The sequence below is a fragment of the Dasypus novemcinctus genome, chromosome 3 (genome assembly GCF_030445035.2).
Source record: "Dasypus novemcinctus isolate mDasNov1 chromosome 3, mDasNov1.1.hap2, whole genome shotgun sequence".
NCBI classification, from domain to species: Eukaryota; Metazoa; Chordata; class Mammalia; order Cingulata; family Dasypodidae; genus Dasypus; species Dasypus novemcinctus.
In genome coordinates, this window is record NC_080675.1 from 153,907,205 (window position 1) to 153,925,654 (window position 18,450).

The 18,450-nt window shown below is 61.4% G+C and overlaps 1 protein-coding gene across 6 annotated transcripts in view; it reads right to left on the reverse strand.

Moving 5' to 3' along the window:
- ADAMTS7 (ADAM metallopeptidase with thrombospondin type 1 motif 7) overlaps positions 1–18,450 on the reverse strand; it is a 52,832-nt gene that overhangs the window by 692 nt on the left and 33,690 nt on the right. For 3 of the 6 annotated variants that reach the window (XM_058294602.2, XM_058294603.2, XM_058294606.1), the window contains 15 exons: positions 16,886–17,030; positions 16,219–16,311; positions 15,689–15,834; positions 14,174–14,343; positions 13,684–13,871; positions 12,669–12,789; positions 11,097–11,341; positions 10,650–10,791; positions 8,337–8,463; positions 7,671–7,884; positions 5,903–7,300; positions 4,623–4,775; positions 4,011–4,184; positions 3,785–3,931; positions 2,469–2,631 (listed from right to left, as the gene is read on the reverse strand). In XM_058294602.2, coding sequence (XP_058150585.1) covers positions 2,469–2,631; positions 3,785–3,931; positions 4,011–4,184; positions 4,623–4,775; positions 5,903–7,300; positions 7,671–7,884; positions 8,337–8,463; positions 10,650–10,791; positions 11,097–11,341; positions 12,669–12,789; positions 13,684–13,871; positions 14,174–14,343; positions 15,689–15,834; positions 16,219–16,311; positions 16,886–17,030 — 3,626 coding nt within the window. The remainder of the gene's footprint in view (positions 1–2,468; positions 2,632–3,784; positions 3,932–4,010; positions 4,185–4,622; positions 4,776–5,902; positions 7,301–7,670; positions 7,885–8,336; positions 8,464–10,649; positions 10,792–11,096; positions 11,342–12,668; positions 12,790–13,683; positions 13,872–14,173; positions 14,344–15,688; positions 15,835–16,218; positions 16,312–16,885; positions 17,031–18,450) is intronic. The other 3 variants (XM_058294604.2, XM_058294605.2, XM_071214322.1) reach the window with 2 other exon arrangements.

The following is an 18,450-nucleotide window of genomic DNA, read 5'->3' on the forward strand; positions in this document are numbered from 1 at the left end:
AGCTTGGGTTTCTGAAGGAGAGGTCCTGAGACCCACCCCAATCACCCAGGTGCCCAAGAGAAGCCAAAGAACCTGCCCGGGCAGTGAGCCCCCACCACCTCGCCATTCCTGCTCACCCTTGGACCCACTGACAGGTCCCAGGACACAGCTCAAGTCGCAGGTGCCTCTCTGCCAGCCTGCAGCAGCCCCTGCTCAGTGTGTGAGTCCTGCCAGATCTCCTGACCACCCCTGCCATATGGGCCTGGCTCGGCCTCAGCTTCCAGGTCCCAGGCCAGCCCCCCACTGCTCACCATGGTGCTGAGACCCAGAGAGAGCCATGACTTGGTCCCCCCAGCCCTCAGCAGAGCCAGCGACTGAGCCCAGGTCCCTGGGGAGGAAGGGCGGCCGCAGGCTGCGCCGGCTGGGGTGGAGGCTTGGCCGGGCCCTCTTGCCCTGTGGTTGGTTAGCGGCGCTATTTTGAGAAGTTGCTTGCTTCCAGGCTCCTGGCCGTGCTCCCGGCCGTGTGCTCCCTGCTGCCGCTGCGGCTGCTGCTGACAGTACCCAGCTGCCGCCAGAGCCCTGCTTACTCCAGCACCGACATCCGGGGGGAGGAGAAGCATGAGGGCAACCAGCAGCCCTAGGCAAGCAACAGCCCTTGAGCCCAGCAGATGGCACGTGGCCACAGGTAGGTCTTGGGCTGCACTTTCCCACTCCGAGGGCTCCTGCCCGCTGGCTGCAGGCAGCAGCTCCAACCCACACATCAGCAGGCCGAGTCCTAGACCTGCTGTGTGACCTTGGGCAAGCCTCTTAACCTCTCAGTTCCCTCCTCTATAAATAAACCCCACCGCCACAGGAGAACGGATGTGGTGATGCTGTATCAGCAGCTGCACCATGGTGACCGCACACCCTGGAGTTCCCAGGCTCTCCAAGTGCCCCTCCACACAGCTCCACAAACCGTGAAAACATCCTGGAAGTTCCAGGGTCCCTGTATCCAAGACATCTCCCAGCTGCCCCTTCGGAGTCCAGCCGCCTCGGCATCCCACCGCATCCCCTCCCTCTGGTCCACCCCCACTCCTGGGAGGCCTTGTATGTCCAGGGCCCCCTGTGCAGGCCTCTCCTTGATTCAAGATCCCACGGGCCTCAGTTCCCGCCCTCTGGCCCTCGCTGCCTGAGGCCATAATTGCCCAGCTCCCTGGCGAGCCTGAGCCCCAGTGAGGGCAGAGTGGAGCCGTGGCCCACCCCCGAAGCCTGCCAGGCAAGTGCGGTGGGGCCAGCACCCAGCTCAGGGCTGTGCCCAGAGATGCTCGTCCAGTGAAGGGGGAGGGCAGGCAGGCTCAGAGCAGGTGGCATTTCCACTGGGCCTGGAGACAAGGGGATTTGAGGCAGGCACCCCTGCTTCTGCCATGAGCACCTTGCTTGGGTGAAGAACGCCCGGAGCCAGCCACTGGGAGATAGGGCCAAGGGGAAAGGGCAAATTGGGGCAGATCCCAGCAGCCCTGCCTGCCAGCCTGATGGGCATATTCTCTGGGACAGGGCAGACAGCTGAGGAGGGACCTAAGCTGCTGCTCTCCAGACCGCGGTGCTCCATCAGCCTGCACTGCTGGGTGCCCTGGGTACTCTGCCTGTCCTCTCCCAGGGGGTGACGGCAGGGGAGGGAAGCAGCCAGCCTTTCCTGAGCACATCTGGGGGGCTCTTGCAATGCCAAGCCCTTCACTCATGCTCTCTCCACCTCTGCCTCAAGAATGGGGGTGTTAGCCCCTCTATGCATGCAGAGGCCCAGAGAGGGCACGGGGCCCAAGGCCACACGGCTGGTGAGTGGAGCCCAGGTGTGACTTTGCAGCCAGACTGCTTCCTGTGCTCAGCACTGGTAGGGGCGGTTTGGGCTGCAGGAAGGAAGCCTGTGTGTGTGTCCAGAGCCGCCTCTGCCTCAGGCCCTTCCGCCAGAAGGACCCAGCTGGCCAGGAAGCCACCGGCCGCTGGGAGCTGGCAGGGCCTGGAAGGAAAGCTCCACTACTCACTCTGGGCAGTCCCTCTCTGGCCAGGAAATGGATAGGCCAGAGCTGGGGAGAGGGGTTTCCCCGGGATTGGCCTTCCCACGGCCTTGGGGAAATCCCTGGCCTCACCATGGGGGCTAACTGAGACACAGAGGGGAAGCTTGCTCAAGGTCACACAGCAACTGAGGCGCCCAAGCCACTTCATCAACCCTCCCACCAGCTTCCTCCAACCTTCCCGAGGCTGGCAAAAGCTGCCTCCAGTGTATCTGTTTGGCTGGGACCCCCTGGACTCTGATTCCCAGCACAGTGGCACCCTGAGGCCTCACAGTGGTCTCCTGCGGGCACGTGATTATCTGTGGCCACATGGCTCTTGAAACTAGACCATAGAGGATGTGTCAGCCAGTGCTCTGGGGACAATGGTTTGATGCATCCCCATTTCTCCCAACCGTCCATACACCCTCACCCCAATAGGGAGCCAGGGGTGGGAGCACTCACGCAGAGGCTCGGCGAGCCCACAGTCCTGGGTACTGCACGGCTGGGAGCTCTCAGGCCAGGCCTCGTGGCTGCACTGGCCACTGTCTTCCTCAGGCAGCCCTGTCTGGGTGTTGACACACTTGACCAAGCGCCGCTGGACGCCACCGCCACAGGGGGCAGAGCACTGTGGGCAGTGAGGCAAAGGGTGAGTGTCCACCCCTAGGCTAGCCTTCCTCCAGGAAACACTCCTGCTGCCTCCAGGCCTGGGTGGCTTCCCCTCCCAGGCCTCCCCTTGCTGCCTCTTCGGAGGGTCTGGCCCTTTGGGCAGGTCAGTTCTGTTCCCGGAGCCCACGTGGTGTTTGGACCCCGGCTCTTATTGCAGGGAGTTGGGGCAGAGGAGGGCATTCTGGGGAGGGGGCCTAGAGCAGAGGCTCTGCGAGGGGGGGAAGCCCCCAGGCTGCAGGAGCTGCCAGCACTTCCACAAGGCTGGGATGGAGCCTTGGTGCATCCATGGGCAGGGGTGTGGACAGGGACACTGCAGCACCCAGGTGGCATGGCTGGAGGACCCACCATGGTGGGTGGCCAGCACAGGCGGGAGGGGAGGGAGAAGGTTTCTCAATCAGGGCCGGCCACCCAAGTCAGGCTTTGTTCTTATCAGTTGAGGTCTGAAGTTTTTAAAAACTCGCAAAAATAAGATTAGTGTGCCAAAATTTGCCAGGCCTTGTGCTAAGTGCTTCATTGTGTTACTTCATTTCATCTTCACAACCCAACCTCCCCCACCCCCCAGTTACCCCCATTTTACAGATGAGAAAACTGAGGGCCGGCAAGGCAAAGCAACCTGCCCAGGCACTCCCCGCCAGCCAGTGGGTCAAGGACTTGAATGCAGGCCCGGCTGACTCCAGGCTCGGGGACAAATCTGAGACCCTTGAACTTCTGGGCCCCGAGCAGGCCTGGGAGTGGCCATGAGGGGCACAGGCCTGGCAGGAAGGCATCCTGCCCACCCCGCGGCCACCCACACCCGAGGCCTCACAGATCCCTCCCCACTTGTGCTTCACAGGCCTTCGTTCATCATTGTGCCTGGGGACTGTGCCCTTGCTGCTCCCTATCCCTCTCCTTTGCAGCGCTGACCCCTCCCCAGCTCTCAGCAGCCCCCTCCTCAGAAGACCCTGCCTGACGTCGGACCACACGTGCAGGCAGGGAGCTCACCTCGTCTGTTCACACTGTACCTGCAGCAGCCAGAGAGCCTGGTGCCCAGTACACAGAGAATTCAAGGTTCAACGGGCAAATGAGCTCTCAGGTGCCCCTGAGCACATGCCCCCATCCCAGCCCCTGCTCACCTGGCTCCAGGGTCCTACCACCCACTGTGTGCAGGGATGGGTGTTGCAGGGCTGCGTAGCATTGGGCCTCAGCGCCTCCTCGCAGAGGCCCGGCTCCGGGCAGGTCACCAGACGCTGCTGTTCGCCTCCACCGCAGGCCTCAGAGCACTGGGAGGGGTCAAGAAGCGGTCAGGGCACGGCCAGGGTCAGCAGGTGCCCCACCCCATCCCGGACCCCCAGACCTTACCTCCCTCCAGGAAGAGATGTACCAGCTGAGGCAGGACTGGGCTCCGCAGGGCCGGCGGGCGGGCGGCTTGGCAGGCCCAGGCTGGCAGTGGAAGGGCCTCAGCGGCCGCAGGTCCCGCATGTCCATACACTGCACGTCTCGCACCGAGGAGCCCCCGCCGCAGCTGCGGGAGCACTGGGGACCCAGGGACGTGCATGTGTGTGCACACGCACAGCCCTAGCCCTGGCCACATCCCTGAGGAACCCCAGGGAGAGGCTGGGGCAGCCACCCCAGCAGCAGGGCAACCCTGCCAGGGTCTGCCACCGGACACGACAGGCAGAGAGGGGCAAAGGAAGTCAGGGAGAATGGAATCCAGAGGGCATAGGGAAAAGCTAGCAGGAGAAGGGACTAGGGGCAGGTCAAGCCAAAGAAACGAAGGTTAAAGGGTTCAAACGATCAAGTGCACAAAGGCATTGCAGAGAGCCCTCCTCTGCCCTCACTGGTGGCAGAGGCTGGCCCGGGAACGTGGGGCCCTTAGCACCCCACCCCGTATCCCGAGGTCTCCTGCCTTGGCTGTCCTCGCTCCCGCAGGCCAACGCCCCCACCCCCCACCAAGTTGGTTGCACCCCACACCTTGCTCCAGTTGCCAGTGTGCCAGGAGGCACAGGGCCGCAGGTGGCAGTGGCGGGCAGGCTGGGGCCGGCCAGCAGGAGCACAGTCCTCATCACGGCCGGAGCTGCAGCGCACGGGCCTCCAGATTGCACCCAGACCACAGGTGGTGGAGCACTGGATGGGGGGCGGAGTCCCATCAGGGCCAGGCAGATCCCTGCTCCCTCCGGGTCCCCCCAGACCTGGGCCAAGCCAGGGCCACTCTTTCGGCCTTGGTTGCCTTGTCTGCAAAATAGACTCCTCTACCTACCTCCCAGGGAGACTGTGAGGATGAAAAGCCAAATCCCCCAGCAACCAAGTTTCCCTGCTCCCAGGGTGGGGTGAGGCCAGCCTACAGGCATCCCACCCAGCAGTCCCGGCAAGGCTCACTGCTGCCCATGTCTGGGTTCTAAACCCAACAGCCAAACAACTGGGTAGCCCCAGGCAATATCTGCCCTCTCTGGGCCTCAGCCAGCCCCCTCCTTACCCCAAATTAGGGAACTGAACAGAAGCCCCCTCCTCCTACAGTGGGGCCTGGGGTGGGGCGCAGCCAGCTTCCATCAAGCAGCTCAAACTCCACCGCAAGCCCCTGACAAAGCAGAACCACTGAGGGCAGAGGGGTGGGAAGGACGGAGCCAGGCTGAGCGTCAGGGACCTCTGCTGCGGTCAGGCAACTCTGAGGTTTGGCGTAGCTCACCTGGCAGCCCAGGGGTCCCATGAGGAGCTGCCTGGGTGAGCCCCCCGTCCCCTGGGGCATGCAAGCCAGAGAGTGAGGAGAGGGACTCCTCAGGCCTCCAGACCTCTCGAGAAGACAGTCTTGCCAAGCTGACCGCGAGCCTCAGTTTAAGGGTTTGCATTGGCTCCTCCTGGCTGCCCGTCACTGGCACCTGCTGCTGCCATCCCCCCACCCCCCGTGCTGCTTGACGGGCCTCTGGGGACTCCAGAGAGACAGATGGGCTATCGTGCCCCAAGCCCACTGCTCAGAGTGGAAACCAAGGCCTGCCTGGGCAAACTGGCCCCAGGTCACATCTGGGCAAGATGACTGGACCATCTGGTCTTGATCACTTTTAGGGACCCCTGAGTGGGACAATGCTCCTCCCACCTCGAGGAGCTTGAGTCAGTTGCCCAATCCTAGGAATTCCTGCCCTCCTGGAAGGTAGGGCAAACAGGGTTTGTGTCCTGCTCTGCTCATTCTCAGATAAGGAAACTGAGTCACTGAGGAGCTACTCCAATCCCCAGTCCACCCTGACCCCTGTACCACTTGCCTGGCTCCAGTTTCCCACTTCCCAGCTGGCGTTCCTGGCAGCCAGCAGGTCCACAGGGGGCCCCTCCTCAGCCGGGCTGGGGTCTGGAAGCTGGGCCTCAGCTCTGCTGCTGTTGGTGGGACTGTCCTGAGCTGGCATGGAGGGTAGCACCGAGCTGGGGAGCGCCTCAGGGCTGGGGTGCTCAGGGTGGCCCGAGGGTCCTGGGCTGGGGGCAGTCATCCAAGGAGTGTGCACCAAGCCAGCCAGAACTGGTGGAAGGAAGGTCCCTGGCACTGCCGGAATCTGCAGATCTTGTGGTATCAATCCTGGGGTTGCAAAAGTGGGAATCCCCGGCTCTAGGGGGTGGGCCCTGCCCAGGGTCTTGGGCAGAATGGCTGTGGCAGGAGGCAGGTGAGGTGCTGCCCCGACGGTGGGCCACAGCTCACCTCCCACTGGCTCCAGGCCCCCCTGTGGTGCGGGGTCCTGGGCCCTGGCCCCTCCTGTTGACAGCTCTACCACGCCAGGACCAGGAGAGGGGGTGGTGGTGCTGATAGAGGGCGAAGGGGGCAGCATGGAGCTGGGTCTCTGGGGCAAGCGCGGTGCTCTGTGGTCTAAGGCCTCATCCTCAGAAACCTCATTGGTCCTCTCCCACCATGGAGGGGTCTGACTCTGGCTGTCCTCCCCGCCCAGGCGCTCCTTCTGGCTACTGGGAGTAGCAGTTGTCTCCATGCCACCCCCTGAAGCAGGGGACCAGGGTAAACTGGGAAGCTGGAGACCTGGGGCCTCAACGGACATGTCTTCCTCAGACAAGAAGTTGAGCAAGAGGTTCCCGGGGGCCTGCTCCAAGGGTGGGGCTGGGGAGGTGGCAGCCTGGCTGGGCCCAGGGGCAGGGGACCAATCTCCCAGGACCCCCTCCTCCTTGTCCCCAGGAGGCCCTGTGGCAGGCCTGGGGGTGCCCGTGGGGGTCTCGGCAGGACTGCTCGGAGATGGGGGTGTCCAATTCCCCATGCCCGCCTGGCCTGGATCTGGCTCCTCAAAGGGCTTATAGGACAGGTCCTCGTGGAAGTCAATGAAATTGTAGTCATAGTAGAAGTCATCCACAAACACAGGCCCCGGCTGGCCCAGCTCCAGGTCCTCCTCTGTGATGGCATTGCCCAGGCTCGCCGGCCTGGGTGAGGAGGGGGTCGGAGGGCGTGGGGCCGCAAGCCTTGGGGTGAAGTCGACCTCGTTGAAGAGCTCATGGCTGGAGGAGCCACTGCCAGAGCCTTCTGGGCCCAGCAGGTCCTGAGTCCGTGGGCAGGGCAGCAGAGGGCAGGCGGCCTCGCTCGCCGGCCGCTGGGCCTCGTTGCAGGGGACCCCAGTATCATAGGTGCAGAGGACAACCCGGTGCCGAGTGCCTGCCCCGCACGTCGCCGAACACTGCAGAGGGAGGCCAGGTTGAGGGTCTCAGGCAGGGGTCAGCAGGTGGGGGCTGCCAGGGCAAGCTGGGCCATGGCAGGGTGCCCTGCCCTCTGCTGTCAGTGGCAGGGCCTCAGCCAGCCCTCTCAGGCCCTGCTCACTCAGGCCCATGGCTTGTGCCATGACTTGCCAGGGGCATCCTGGTCCCTGAAACTTTGGGGGCAGAAGCTGGACCCCCAAATTCCCCCAACCTTCCCTCCCTCCCACAGTGCCAGGCAATAAAGGTGCCACCAAGGTATTTTCTGCCTCCCTGCAGCCCCAGACTGATGGGGGAGCTGGTGGAGGGCTTGCCCGCTCTCCCGCCTCACCCCGACCCCATCCCAACGCTCACCTGAGACCAGTTCCCCACGGCCCACGTGGCAGGACAGGGCACATCGCGGTTGCAAGGGCTTTCGGTGGGGGGCTGGGGAAGGCGCTCACAGGCGGGCGGGGCCAGGGCGCTCTGCTCGTCCTGCCCCACGCTGCGGATGCAGAGCACCGAACGGCGGGCGACGCCCCCAGGCCCGCAGGAGCGTGAGCACGGCTGCCACTCACCTGCCCACCACCTGGTGGGGGCGCACAGGTGGCATCAGGTGGGACTCAGCGGGCCCCCAGGCACTCAGAGTTTGGGTAGGGTCAGCTTGAGCCCAGAGGATGATCCCCTAGAGCTCCCAACCGAGGGGGTGCCCTGCCTTGTGGCATTGCCCCATCGCCAGGGAGGCCTGGGTTCAAACTCTGCCACCCTCACCCCAGGGAAGCTGACAGGCCTTGAGGTCTGTGTCCAGGGACCCAGAGAGGAGTGACCAGGGGGGTCTAAGGCTGCTGCTTGCTGCCCCGGGTGCTCAGCACCGACGGGTGGGGGACGGCCAGGGCCAGGCCTTCACTCTGGGAAGAGCTGGGCTTTCTTTGCAGCCCCCCGGGTCTCCAGGGCTCTCCTGATGTGGGGGCTGGAAGCAGGACTGGGTCACGTGGGGGCGGGAGCCTAGGGGTAGGGGCAGTGGTCAGGGTGGGAGCTCACCGAGCTGGGCAGGGCTCCTCGCTGCACTTCCTGTGACGGTCATCGGGCCGGCTCAGGGGGTCACAGCGTGTCGCATCCACAGGACTTGCCTGCAGCTCAGAGCAGTACACGCTCTGCCTCTGTGTGCCTGGAGGGCCATGGGGCCTTAGCCCGGGCCTGGCGCCCGGGGTGTCCCTGCCCACCCTCCCTGCCCCCTCAGAACACTTGTCCACCGTTCTCTGCTCAGGGCCCTCTCAGAACAGGGCCTTACTGCCTCCATCAGGATGAAGGGCAGCCCACCACCTCCTCCGCAGTCCCCCCAGCCTTCGCCCCGCCCCCTTCAACGCAGCCTCCCCTCACAGATGTCCTTGAGGATGGGCCACAGTAGGGAGGTTCAGAGACAGATTTGGGTTGGGGGCCCAGCTGAACCACTTTGTAGCTGAGAGGACTGGAACAGCTCACTTAGCCTCTCTGAAGCTCAGTTTCCTCATCTGTGAAATGGGAGTAGTAACACTGCCTCAAAGCCCTGCTTTTTTACCTGTGGTCATGCATGTGCAGGCTCAGCCCTGTGCCTGCTACTCCATAAGGGTTCAAAAGATGCCAGCTGCCGCTAGCATGCAAATCTAGCTATGGCATAAATACGGTCCCCCACTGCCCACCCCATGCACACAGGGACAGTGCTCAGAAAGTGGAGAAAGAATTCTTCAGACCATCTAGCTGGGTGTTCCCCCATAGCCCCCTGCTCCCTAACCCCCCCCCCACACACACACACTAGCTTCATCACTGTTCCTCTCCTTTACACTCCACCGCTACCCACCTCTGGATCTTTGCACGGCTGTGCCCTTCATCAGTGGCAAGACCAACCTCTAGCAGGCTCTGCCTTCACCCCTTTTCCCCCCACACCTCAGAAGAGGCCCATGTCTGACCCCTCTTCTTCCTCACTAACAGAATGCTGATTTTGTTCAAGGCAACAATGGAACCTGCTAAAGTTACTTCCCCTCCTCCCCCATCACAGAGCCTTTGCAGTTAGGGGGGCCAGAGATAGCCCTGCCTGGGAGAAAAAGGCAAGTGTCATTGCTGGGATTCAGCTCCTTGCTCCCTTCTTCCTGCGTGGACCATGGGAAGAGGCCTGGAGTGGAGGAAGCCACCTCGTGACCAGCACGGGGGGCGGGGGATGAGGAGGGGAAGGCCACATGGTAAAGAAAGAGGCACTGAAAGGGAGCAAGGGCCTGGTTCCCTAAAGCCACTGCACACCTTCCCACCAGCTTGCGCTATGCTCGCTGGGATTCTTGTTGCCTGGAACAAATAAGCCCTTATTTGTTCCAGCCACCAGTCATCAGATTCCAGTACTTGCAGCTCAACACATTCCTAAGTGTTCCTCCTGGGAAGCAGCCAACTTGCTGAACCTGAATGCTTGGTTCATCAAATGTGTTTATTTACACATTTGTAAACTTAAAGACATTTGTATTGGATACGACAGTTTGAATAGCTTTGGAAGATTTCTGCAAAGTTTTAATGGGACAGTTTTCATTTTGTCGTCATAATAGCATTTTAAGGAATGTTCAAATGTTGCTTGTCTCAGATTCCTCACACTGAGAACCCTGGACACCAAGGGTCAAGACGGGGAGACTGGGGGACAGAGAAGGGAGACGGGAGCTGAGAGGGGGACAGGTGGGGTTAGTGAAATTGTTAGACATCTGACAATAGTTAAAAGAAAGAAGTAAATGTAGTGAATGGGCCATTGGACACAGAGACTCCCTGCCACACCCAGGCCTCCCTCCTCCCTGCTCCTGTAGTCTTGGCCTCATTCTGCCTCATCCTCCTCTCTGGGGAAGCCCCTGCTGGGGCAGCAACCCAGGGAGCAACAGGTTCTGGGCTTCCTAGGAGGGGCTGAAGGGCTCCAGGGAGGAGGGAGCCCCTGAGCAGCCCACCTCCAGGCAGGAGCTAGAGGAGGGAAGGAGGCCACCCTGCGTGCCTCCGGGTGAGGCCATGGAAGAAGCAGCCAAGTCCCAACATGGAGCAGAGATGCAGGCACGAGACCTGCCAGAGCCGAGCAGTGAGCACCAAGGCCAGTGCCTCTCTGGAGGGATGATGAGAACAGCTGAGACATCCTGAGGGCTCACCACCTGCTGGGTGCTTTACCTGCCTCGTCTCATTTAACCTCCCAACAGACCTGAGATGGGTTATCACTGTTTCCATTGGAGGGATGGGCAAACTAAGGCTCCAAGAAGCAAAGGTCCATGCCCGTGGCAGCCCAGCTAGGGGTTGAAGCTGAGCATTTCTGCCCAGAGACAAAGCCCATTGGGCAGCAGCCGTGCTCGCCCCTCCTCTCACCTGTGCCACAGGTGACTGTGCACTCAGTCCAGGGCCCATAATGCCAGGAGAACTCAGGCTGCTGGGCCTCGCCGTGGCCATCCACCTCCCTGTGGATGGTGTACTTGTAGCGCACACCGGGGTTGCTCTCCAGGAACAGCAGCTGGGGCAGGCAGGTGGGGGCCCCGTGAGCACAAGGTATCCTGTCCATCCACCTGGGACCTGCCACCCAGGGGGGCCATCCTGTAGGAGCCAACCCCAGGTACCTCTGTGTACAGGAGCTAAATCATGAAGCCATTTTAGAAATGGGGAAACTGAGGCAGAGCCCCAGCTGTTAGGCTAGGCCCAGAGCCAGACTCCGTGAGTGCCCAGGGATGATGCCTCTGGACCTGACGCCCTGCCGTGGGGGCTGGGTCTGGAGAACCCCATCTGAGTGCCACCCCCGCCCTGGGCTTGGGAGGCAGGCACCTGGATCCACACAGGCTCCATGGTGGGCCCCGGGGACGTGAGGTTCTCCCAGTTGCCTGAGCGGGCATATGTGAAGGTGGTGCCTGCCACCTGGTAGTCCCCGTTCCACTGGATGGTCCAGCCACCGTTGAGGAAGTACTTATCAGGATGCTCGCTCCGCAGGGCCAAGAAGTTGGCAGCCTCGGCCACCTCTTCGATGCGGATCTCCCGTGCGCCAGCCGGGAGCAGCCCCACGTCCACGTAGCCTGTTGGTGAGGGGTTTGTGCAGAGGCCTCGGGGTTAAGAGGGCTGGCTTTCCCCACCCTCTCTCTCCCCTCTTCCACCTGCTCCTGCCTGCTGATGCCCCTGAAGATTACACCACTGGCTTTTTTTCAAGGAGGTACTGGAGACTGAACCCAGGACTACGGACACAGGAAGCAGGCATTCAACCACTGAGCTACACCCACTCCCCTCACCACTGGCATTTGATTCTCAGCTCCATCCACAAGAAGATGCTTAGATCTGTCCTAAGTCACCAAAACCCCAGAAAAGCTCTACGTGGCTGGGCTCCATAAACCACGTCACTCCTCTCCTGGAGCCCTTGGCTAGGCTCGATGTCACAAGGCTGGGCCTGTCCCCCAGGCCCAGGGCCAGCGCGACCTTTCTAAAACACCCAAGTGACTCGGCCTTCTCCCTGGGACACCATGCCTATCCCCACCCCCACGGCCTTTTTCTAGTCTTTCACATGCTTGGCACCCACTGCATGCCTGGCACTCTCTAAGCACATTTCAGATGTTAACTCATATGTAGCAACTCTACATGGTAGGTAGTACTGTCATCCCCATTTTGCAGGTGAAGAAACCACAGAGAGGTTAAGTAACTTGCCCGTGGGCCCTGCTGGAATCTGAACCAGGCTTCAGGGTCTATGCTTTAACCACCACAGGGCACTACATCTCCAGGATGAAACCTAAGCTTCTTGGCCTAGCATTCAAGGCCCCCATGGCCCAGCCCTCCCTTCCTGTCAGGCCCCCAAACAGAGCACGCTCTTTGCTCTTGTCTCCAAGCTTTGGCACAAGCTCTTCCCTCCATTTAGAATGCCCCTCTCCATTTTGTCTGAGTCTCTGATGATTCAGCTTAACTTCTGCCTCCTCTAGGAAGTCTTCCCTGACCTCCCCAGGTCAGGACTTTCTTCCTTGGTTCTCTCCAGGCCCCTGGGCTTCCCTCCACTGCATTTGTCACACTATGGGGTCCTTCCTATCTATTCTGACACCCTGCCAGACTTGGATTCTTCACCTCCATGTCTCCATCACCTAGCACACAGGTGGCACCTGGACAAGGTGTGCAAAACATATCCTGAGGTGAGGGAGTGGGGCTGGGGGGAAGGGCTGAGGGCCACCTACAAGCCAGGCTGGCTCAGCCCGGGATCCCTGGGGTAGGAGGGCTCCCCCAGGAGGACAGGTCTGCCCCTGGGCTGGGGGTATCCCCAATTCTAGCCTGCAGGGGACCATGGGTGCCAAGGGGAGGGCATGGGGGGAGGTGAGAAAGGGCCACTGGGTTTAGAGCATCCCCACCCACCAGCTGTGCCACCCATACCCAGGCCATCGGCTTCCTCGAAGGTCCTGCTCACGGTGTGGCAGGTGGAGCCATTGCCGCGGCACACGCCGCAGCGGTCCTCCATGGCACCTGAGTCAATCTCGAAGTCGCAGCCCACATTCTGCAATACACGGGAGGAGGTGCCCCTTGTGCTGGGCCACTGGCCGCCAGCCCTCGCCTGGACCAGCCACAGGGCCCGCAGGGGTGGGAGGAGAGAGCTCCAGGGCAAGGTTGGGAGCCCTGGGCTCTGGGCTGTGGCCTACCATGCGTATGCCCTCTGACCCCAGGCAAACCCCTCCACCTCTCCAAGCCTCAGTTTCCTTAGGTGTGAAATGGGGAGGCCAATGTGCACTTAAAGGTGTATTGCGAGGATCACATGAGATAAGAGATGAGGAAAGTTTTATAAAAGGCTGTAAGTGGGCAGGGGAGCAGACACACATTGGGCTCCTCTCCAGGGTACATGGGGATTTTCTGAACAGGATTCAATGTCAAGGGCACTGGAGGTTAGTTAGCACCTTCCCTGCTGGTTGTCCTCTGAGCAGTCCTCAAAGCCCCCAGTGGGTTCATTTCCCGGAAGCAGGAGCAAGGAGGAGGCTGGAGAGGTGGGCAGGGGGGAGGGGCCCCCCCACTACTAAAAACCAGATACTGAACAACTGCGTGGGACAGGTCCCGAGCCCTGCACAGCACCTGTACCACCTTGTTTAACCCTTGAGGGGGATGCAAAGGTGAGCCCCTTTCTACCAAAGAGGAAACCATTGCCTTGGCTCATCTAGCCAGTGAGAGCCGAGCCACTGCCTGTGCCCTGGTTTTCTGACTGAGGATAGGTGCGGGCACGTGGGGAGGAGCTTAGGGCAGCTGGCGTGGGTGACACAGGAAGGCAGAGGTGCAGAGGCTGAAGTGGTGGCTGTGAAGCCAGCTGTGAGGGAGAAGGAGCAGTGGAGGGGCTCTGCCCTAGAGGGAACAGGAGGTCATCAAAGGGGACCAGGAGGATCCCAGAGGAGGACCTGGTACCCACCAGGTGGGCAGGGGAAGGTGGTGCTGGGAGATCCCTCTCCCTATCTGGGCACACCTTGCAGATGCCGTTGATGCAGAGGTCACGGCTGGCCTGGCCCTGGTGGCAAGGGGTGCCATCGACCACAGCGTCCCGCAGCTTCTCAGCAAAGAACTTGTTCGAGGGCCGGCAGTGCAGCTCACAGGGGTTCACTGGGGACCCAAGTGGAGGAACCATCAGGGACAGCCAGGCCAGGAGTCAAGGAGGCTGTCAGGAAGACCCCACTGCAACGTGCCATCAACAGAACGCATGAGGCTCCGAAGGAGCACAAAAATTCTGAAGGCTCCTTCTGGGCTGGTAGCTAACTGCAAGACTGCAGACTGGAGAGCTAGGAATGAGCAGCAGTCCCCAGGAAGTGGGGAGCAGCCCAGACCTGGCAGTGGGGATAGGCCTCCTGCCTGCACCCCTAGGTGACCTCAGGTCACATGGCCCCACACCTCTAGAGAGGACTCACCATCACTGACCACAGGCACCCATGTGTGCAGCTGGCCCTTGTATAACATAGCATCAAAATGGCTGCACTGGACCTGGCGGAAGGAGGGGTGGCCAGGGGGACAGGACTGCAGGTTGCACAGGCGGTAGCGCTTCCGCTCACCCACACAGTATCTCCCTTTGTATTTGGGCCTGTGGGGAGAGCCAGGTAAGGGGGATGAGTGAGTACACAGTGAGTACCTACTGTTTACCTGGATTCAGGAGTGGGTCCTCAGAGTGAGCAGCCTCTGTCTGCATCCCTAACACCCAGAGATTGCCACTGCCCACCTTTGCACTCCCCTCTTGGGCTTCCCACTTCTAGACACATTCTCCCCACCATTAAGGATCAAGGGAAGGTGACAGTAGGAAGCCTGGGCTCTGCCCCTAACCTCATGTGATTTTGGGCAAGTCTTTGACCTTTCAGGGCCTCAGTGTCCTCATCTATAAAATGGGCCAATACTGCCTCTGTAGAGGACCACTGGGAGGCAGGAACAAGCTGCAGACATGACCGACATTTTCTGGAGGGGCTGCTCCAAGCCTCTGGCCCACGAGACCCAGCATCCTGGCAGCACCCCAGCCCAGGTCAAGAGGAAGCCTCCTGGGCCCTACCTGGCTGATGGACCTGCCTGAGTGCAGCACCCGAACCCCATCTGCACCTGGGGAACTCCAAGCTCAGACCTGGAGGCCCTAGATGGGACCCTAAATGGGGCTGAAACCAGCCCCATCTGCCCTGGGACAGCCCCGTGAAGAGGGGCTCATCCGAAGTGGCTGGGCTGCCCCTTGGTCCATGGTACCGCTGGCTTCTGCATCTCGCTGAGGTGTCACAGCACCCCCACAAGGTAAGGAATATTCTTCCCATCCTTTCAATCGGGAAACTGGGGCCCTGAGAGGGGGAGTCCCACAGCCATCCCTTCTGTGCTGTCCAACTCTCCCAGCAATCTCATCTTAAGCCCAGGTTGTACCTCTGATGCTGCTAAGCAGCTCTGGCTCATTGAGCACTTACTATGGATTAGGAGCAGGGTAAACGCTTTAGCTGCATTAACTGCATTTACCCCTGACAGCAACTCTACTTGGTGCATTCTGCATTTGCCCCTATCATACAGTGAGGAAACTGAGGCCAGGGAAGTTAAGGGCCTTGCCTGAGGGATGGAGAGGGTATCTGAACCCTCATCCACCTGAGGTCCAGGGTCTAAGCTCTAACCACTGCCCTGTCCTGCCTCCCTCCTGGAGCTGTTGCTTTGTCATGGCCTCTGATGAATCCCTCCAGTCTCTGGGCCTTGGTATTGCCCGCTCTGCAACGGGTTCAGCAGAGGGGACCCTGTCAGCCCTCCAGACACTCCCTGGGCATGGCCCGAGGCGGTTCTAGATGCCCTGGACATAGTCTCTCCGGGGACACTTCTGAGAGAGGGCGTCTGGGACAGAGCCAAGCTCCCCCTGAAGGGCTGACTGCTCAGGCCCCCCAGTCCCGCCCTGCCCCAGGCCCTGGGCCCGCACTCACGCAGGCTGTGTGCACTGCCGCTCCACACTCTGCACACCCACACCACAGCTCCGCGAGCAGACGGACCAGGCGCTCCAGCCGGACCAGCTGCCGTCCACGGCCTTGGGCCGGAAGCCCACAGGGACGCACTCCCCATTGAGACACCACTACCGAGACAGAGGGGGTAAACAGCCCCACCCAGGCCTATCGGGCAGCCTTACCCTGGTGGGAACGACGGGGACAGGCTTGAAAAGGCACAGAGGGGAAGGAGCAAAGGGGTGGGTCCCTTGCGGTCATCTAACACCAAGGCTGCACGGTGGGCTGAGCAGGAAGAAGATAGAAGCCACCAGCTGACTCTTGGAGAATCACAGAATCAAGTCTCGCCCCCAGTGCCTCAACTTTACAGGTGAGTCTTGGGTCAGAGAGGGTCAGAGGCCCACTAGGAGCACAGGCAAGTCTGTGAGCCCAGGTTGACCCCAGAGCACTAACAGTCAGGAAACCTGCGCTCTCACACCCCCTCCCCAGCACAGCTGCGCCGCAGGCATCCCTACCTTGTTCTCCCCACACCTGGTGCCGTCCACGGCAGTATCCAGCTTGGAGTGACAGGTGGTCCCCACAGAGCACCAGAGCGTGTGGCAGACATTCTGCGAGGAGGAGGGCATGGGCGCCCTCACCCTCTCCCCAGTGTTCCCGCTCGCCCTGCCCCACCCCTCACTGTCCCCGAGAGTCCCCTAGGTACCCCTCCATGGGGCTGGCACAATGCGAGGACTCCCAGAGGCCCCGCATTTTTTCCGCTCCTGTCTCCCACACCTGCCCCTTCCTCTCTGGACATGAGGAGCCCTGGGCTGGGACCCCAAAGCCGGGTTTGCTGCCTCAGGCCCCATCTCCAGTGGAGGCCACGACCTCTTTGAGCCAGAGCCCACTGTCTAGAAGGACCCCATAAGAAGCTGCAGGGTCCCTGTAATGGTCATCATGCAGGTGACCTCCCCCCAGACTCCCAGAGGTTTCATCTTCCCTCTCACACTCGGGGAGGTTAAGGCACCCGCCCAAAGTCCCTAGTTGGTAAACAGTCAGCCCAGAACTCAGACCTGGGTCTGTGGCCACCCCCCCGGGCCACTCTGTGTCTCATCCCACCACATGAGAGCTGGGCCTCAGATGCCAAGCCCAGGGCCAGGAGGAGGCCCTCCCAGGCAGGGGTCCACTCGTGCTCGCACTCACGTCTATGTCGTCACAGAAGACGGAGGAGGCCCCGTACTGGAGGCGGCACTGGTGGTTCACGTCGTAGAGGATGCCGGGCAACACTATGGGGAAGTCGATGACTTCCTTGGAGGGAAGATCGTCCAGGCACAGGCCCCACCCGCGGCTGCAGAGAGGGGGCAGGAGGCTGGGATGAGGGCCAGCTGCCCCGGGGTGAGGGAGCTGTCTGAGACCCAGCAGGGAGCCGTGGTGGGCCTGGAGGGCAGGTGAGGTGGGAATGGGCACAAGGCCCAAGCTTGCGATGACTCCAGTCCCCCGCCCCGGCAAGGCCCTGAGCCCACCCTGCACACCAGTCCAGCTAACAACTTGCCCACTGCCCTGGCAGGCAAGCAGTTCCCTCACCTACAATGCTCGCCTCCTCCTCCAGCCCCAGGGCCCTTCCCCAGAAGTCCCCCTGGACCGCCCAGCTCTCATGCAGACCTGCTCTGAGTTCCTGCAGCCTCCACCACCCACCTGCAGCCAAGGTCCTGCCATGGGGCAATCTCAAGTAGGGATCTAAAGAGCATCACATCACAGCTGATAAAACAGAGGGTCTCTGATGGCCCCACTCCAGGTCAAGACCTAGGATCACCTGTGGAAGGCCTAAAGCAGCCCACCAACCTGGAAGGGAGCCCAGGAGAAGCACTGCCAACCCCTGCCTCACCCCCAAGGTTGGCGCCCCACCTGGTCACTCCTTTATGTACACCTGCCTCCCTCCAGCTAACGTTCCCTGGCAGAGGCAGGGGAACCAGATAGATGCAAGCCAGGCAGACTGTGTCCACCACAAAGTCCTGCTGGGGCCCAGCATGAAGATAAGACCACCCAGATGCTATGCCACAAGGCGGGAGATGAAAGGGCCCTAGTGAAGGTGTCCCAGGCCAGCTCAGGCCCATCTCTGCCCTGACGCACTCTGTGAGCTTCTGGTGCACACCCACTGCCCCGGGGAGCCAGGGCCATCCTGCTGCCCTTGCGGGGCCCTAGGCAAGCACCAGGGCAGTGACATTCCAGAGCATGGCAGCCAGGCCTGCACCAGTGCTCACTGCAGTTCGGGAGGAATTGGGGTAGGGGTGGGGGAATGTAGTCCAGGGTTTCCCTGAGGCAGCAGTGGCTGGGATGGCTAGGGATAACTGAGCCATACAGGGCCAAGACAGAACTGGGGGCAAGGGGTGGGGTCAACCCAGGCTGCAAGGACTTGTGCAGAGGCAGTGGGGGAGGCAGACTGGGGGGGACTTGGGGCCCCTGGCCAAGCAGGGGGGTGGAGAAAGAAACCCTCATTTTCCAGTCTGGAGGGCTTGAAGGAGGGCAGTGCCAAGTCCGGGAACCAGGATGAGCAGAGGGTCCCGGTTGGTGCATCCCAGAGAGGTGTCTGAAGCTGGGCAGATCCTGAAAGCCTTGGTTTGGGGCTCAGCACAGAGCAGCACAGATAGGGCAGCAAGAGGGGGAGGCCACGCTGCTTACCACAGCCCCTGCTCAGCACAGAGCTAGGTGCCATGGCAGGTAGGGGGACCCATTGTGGGGAGTGGGGCCCCAGCAGCACCTGCTGTTCA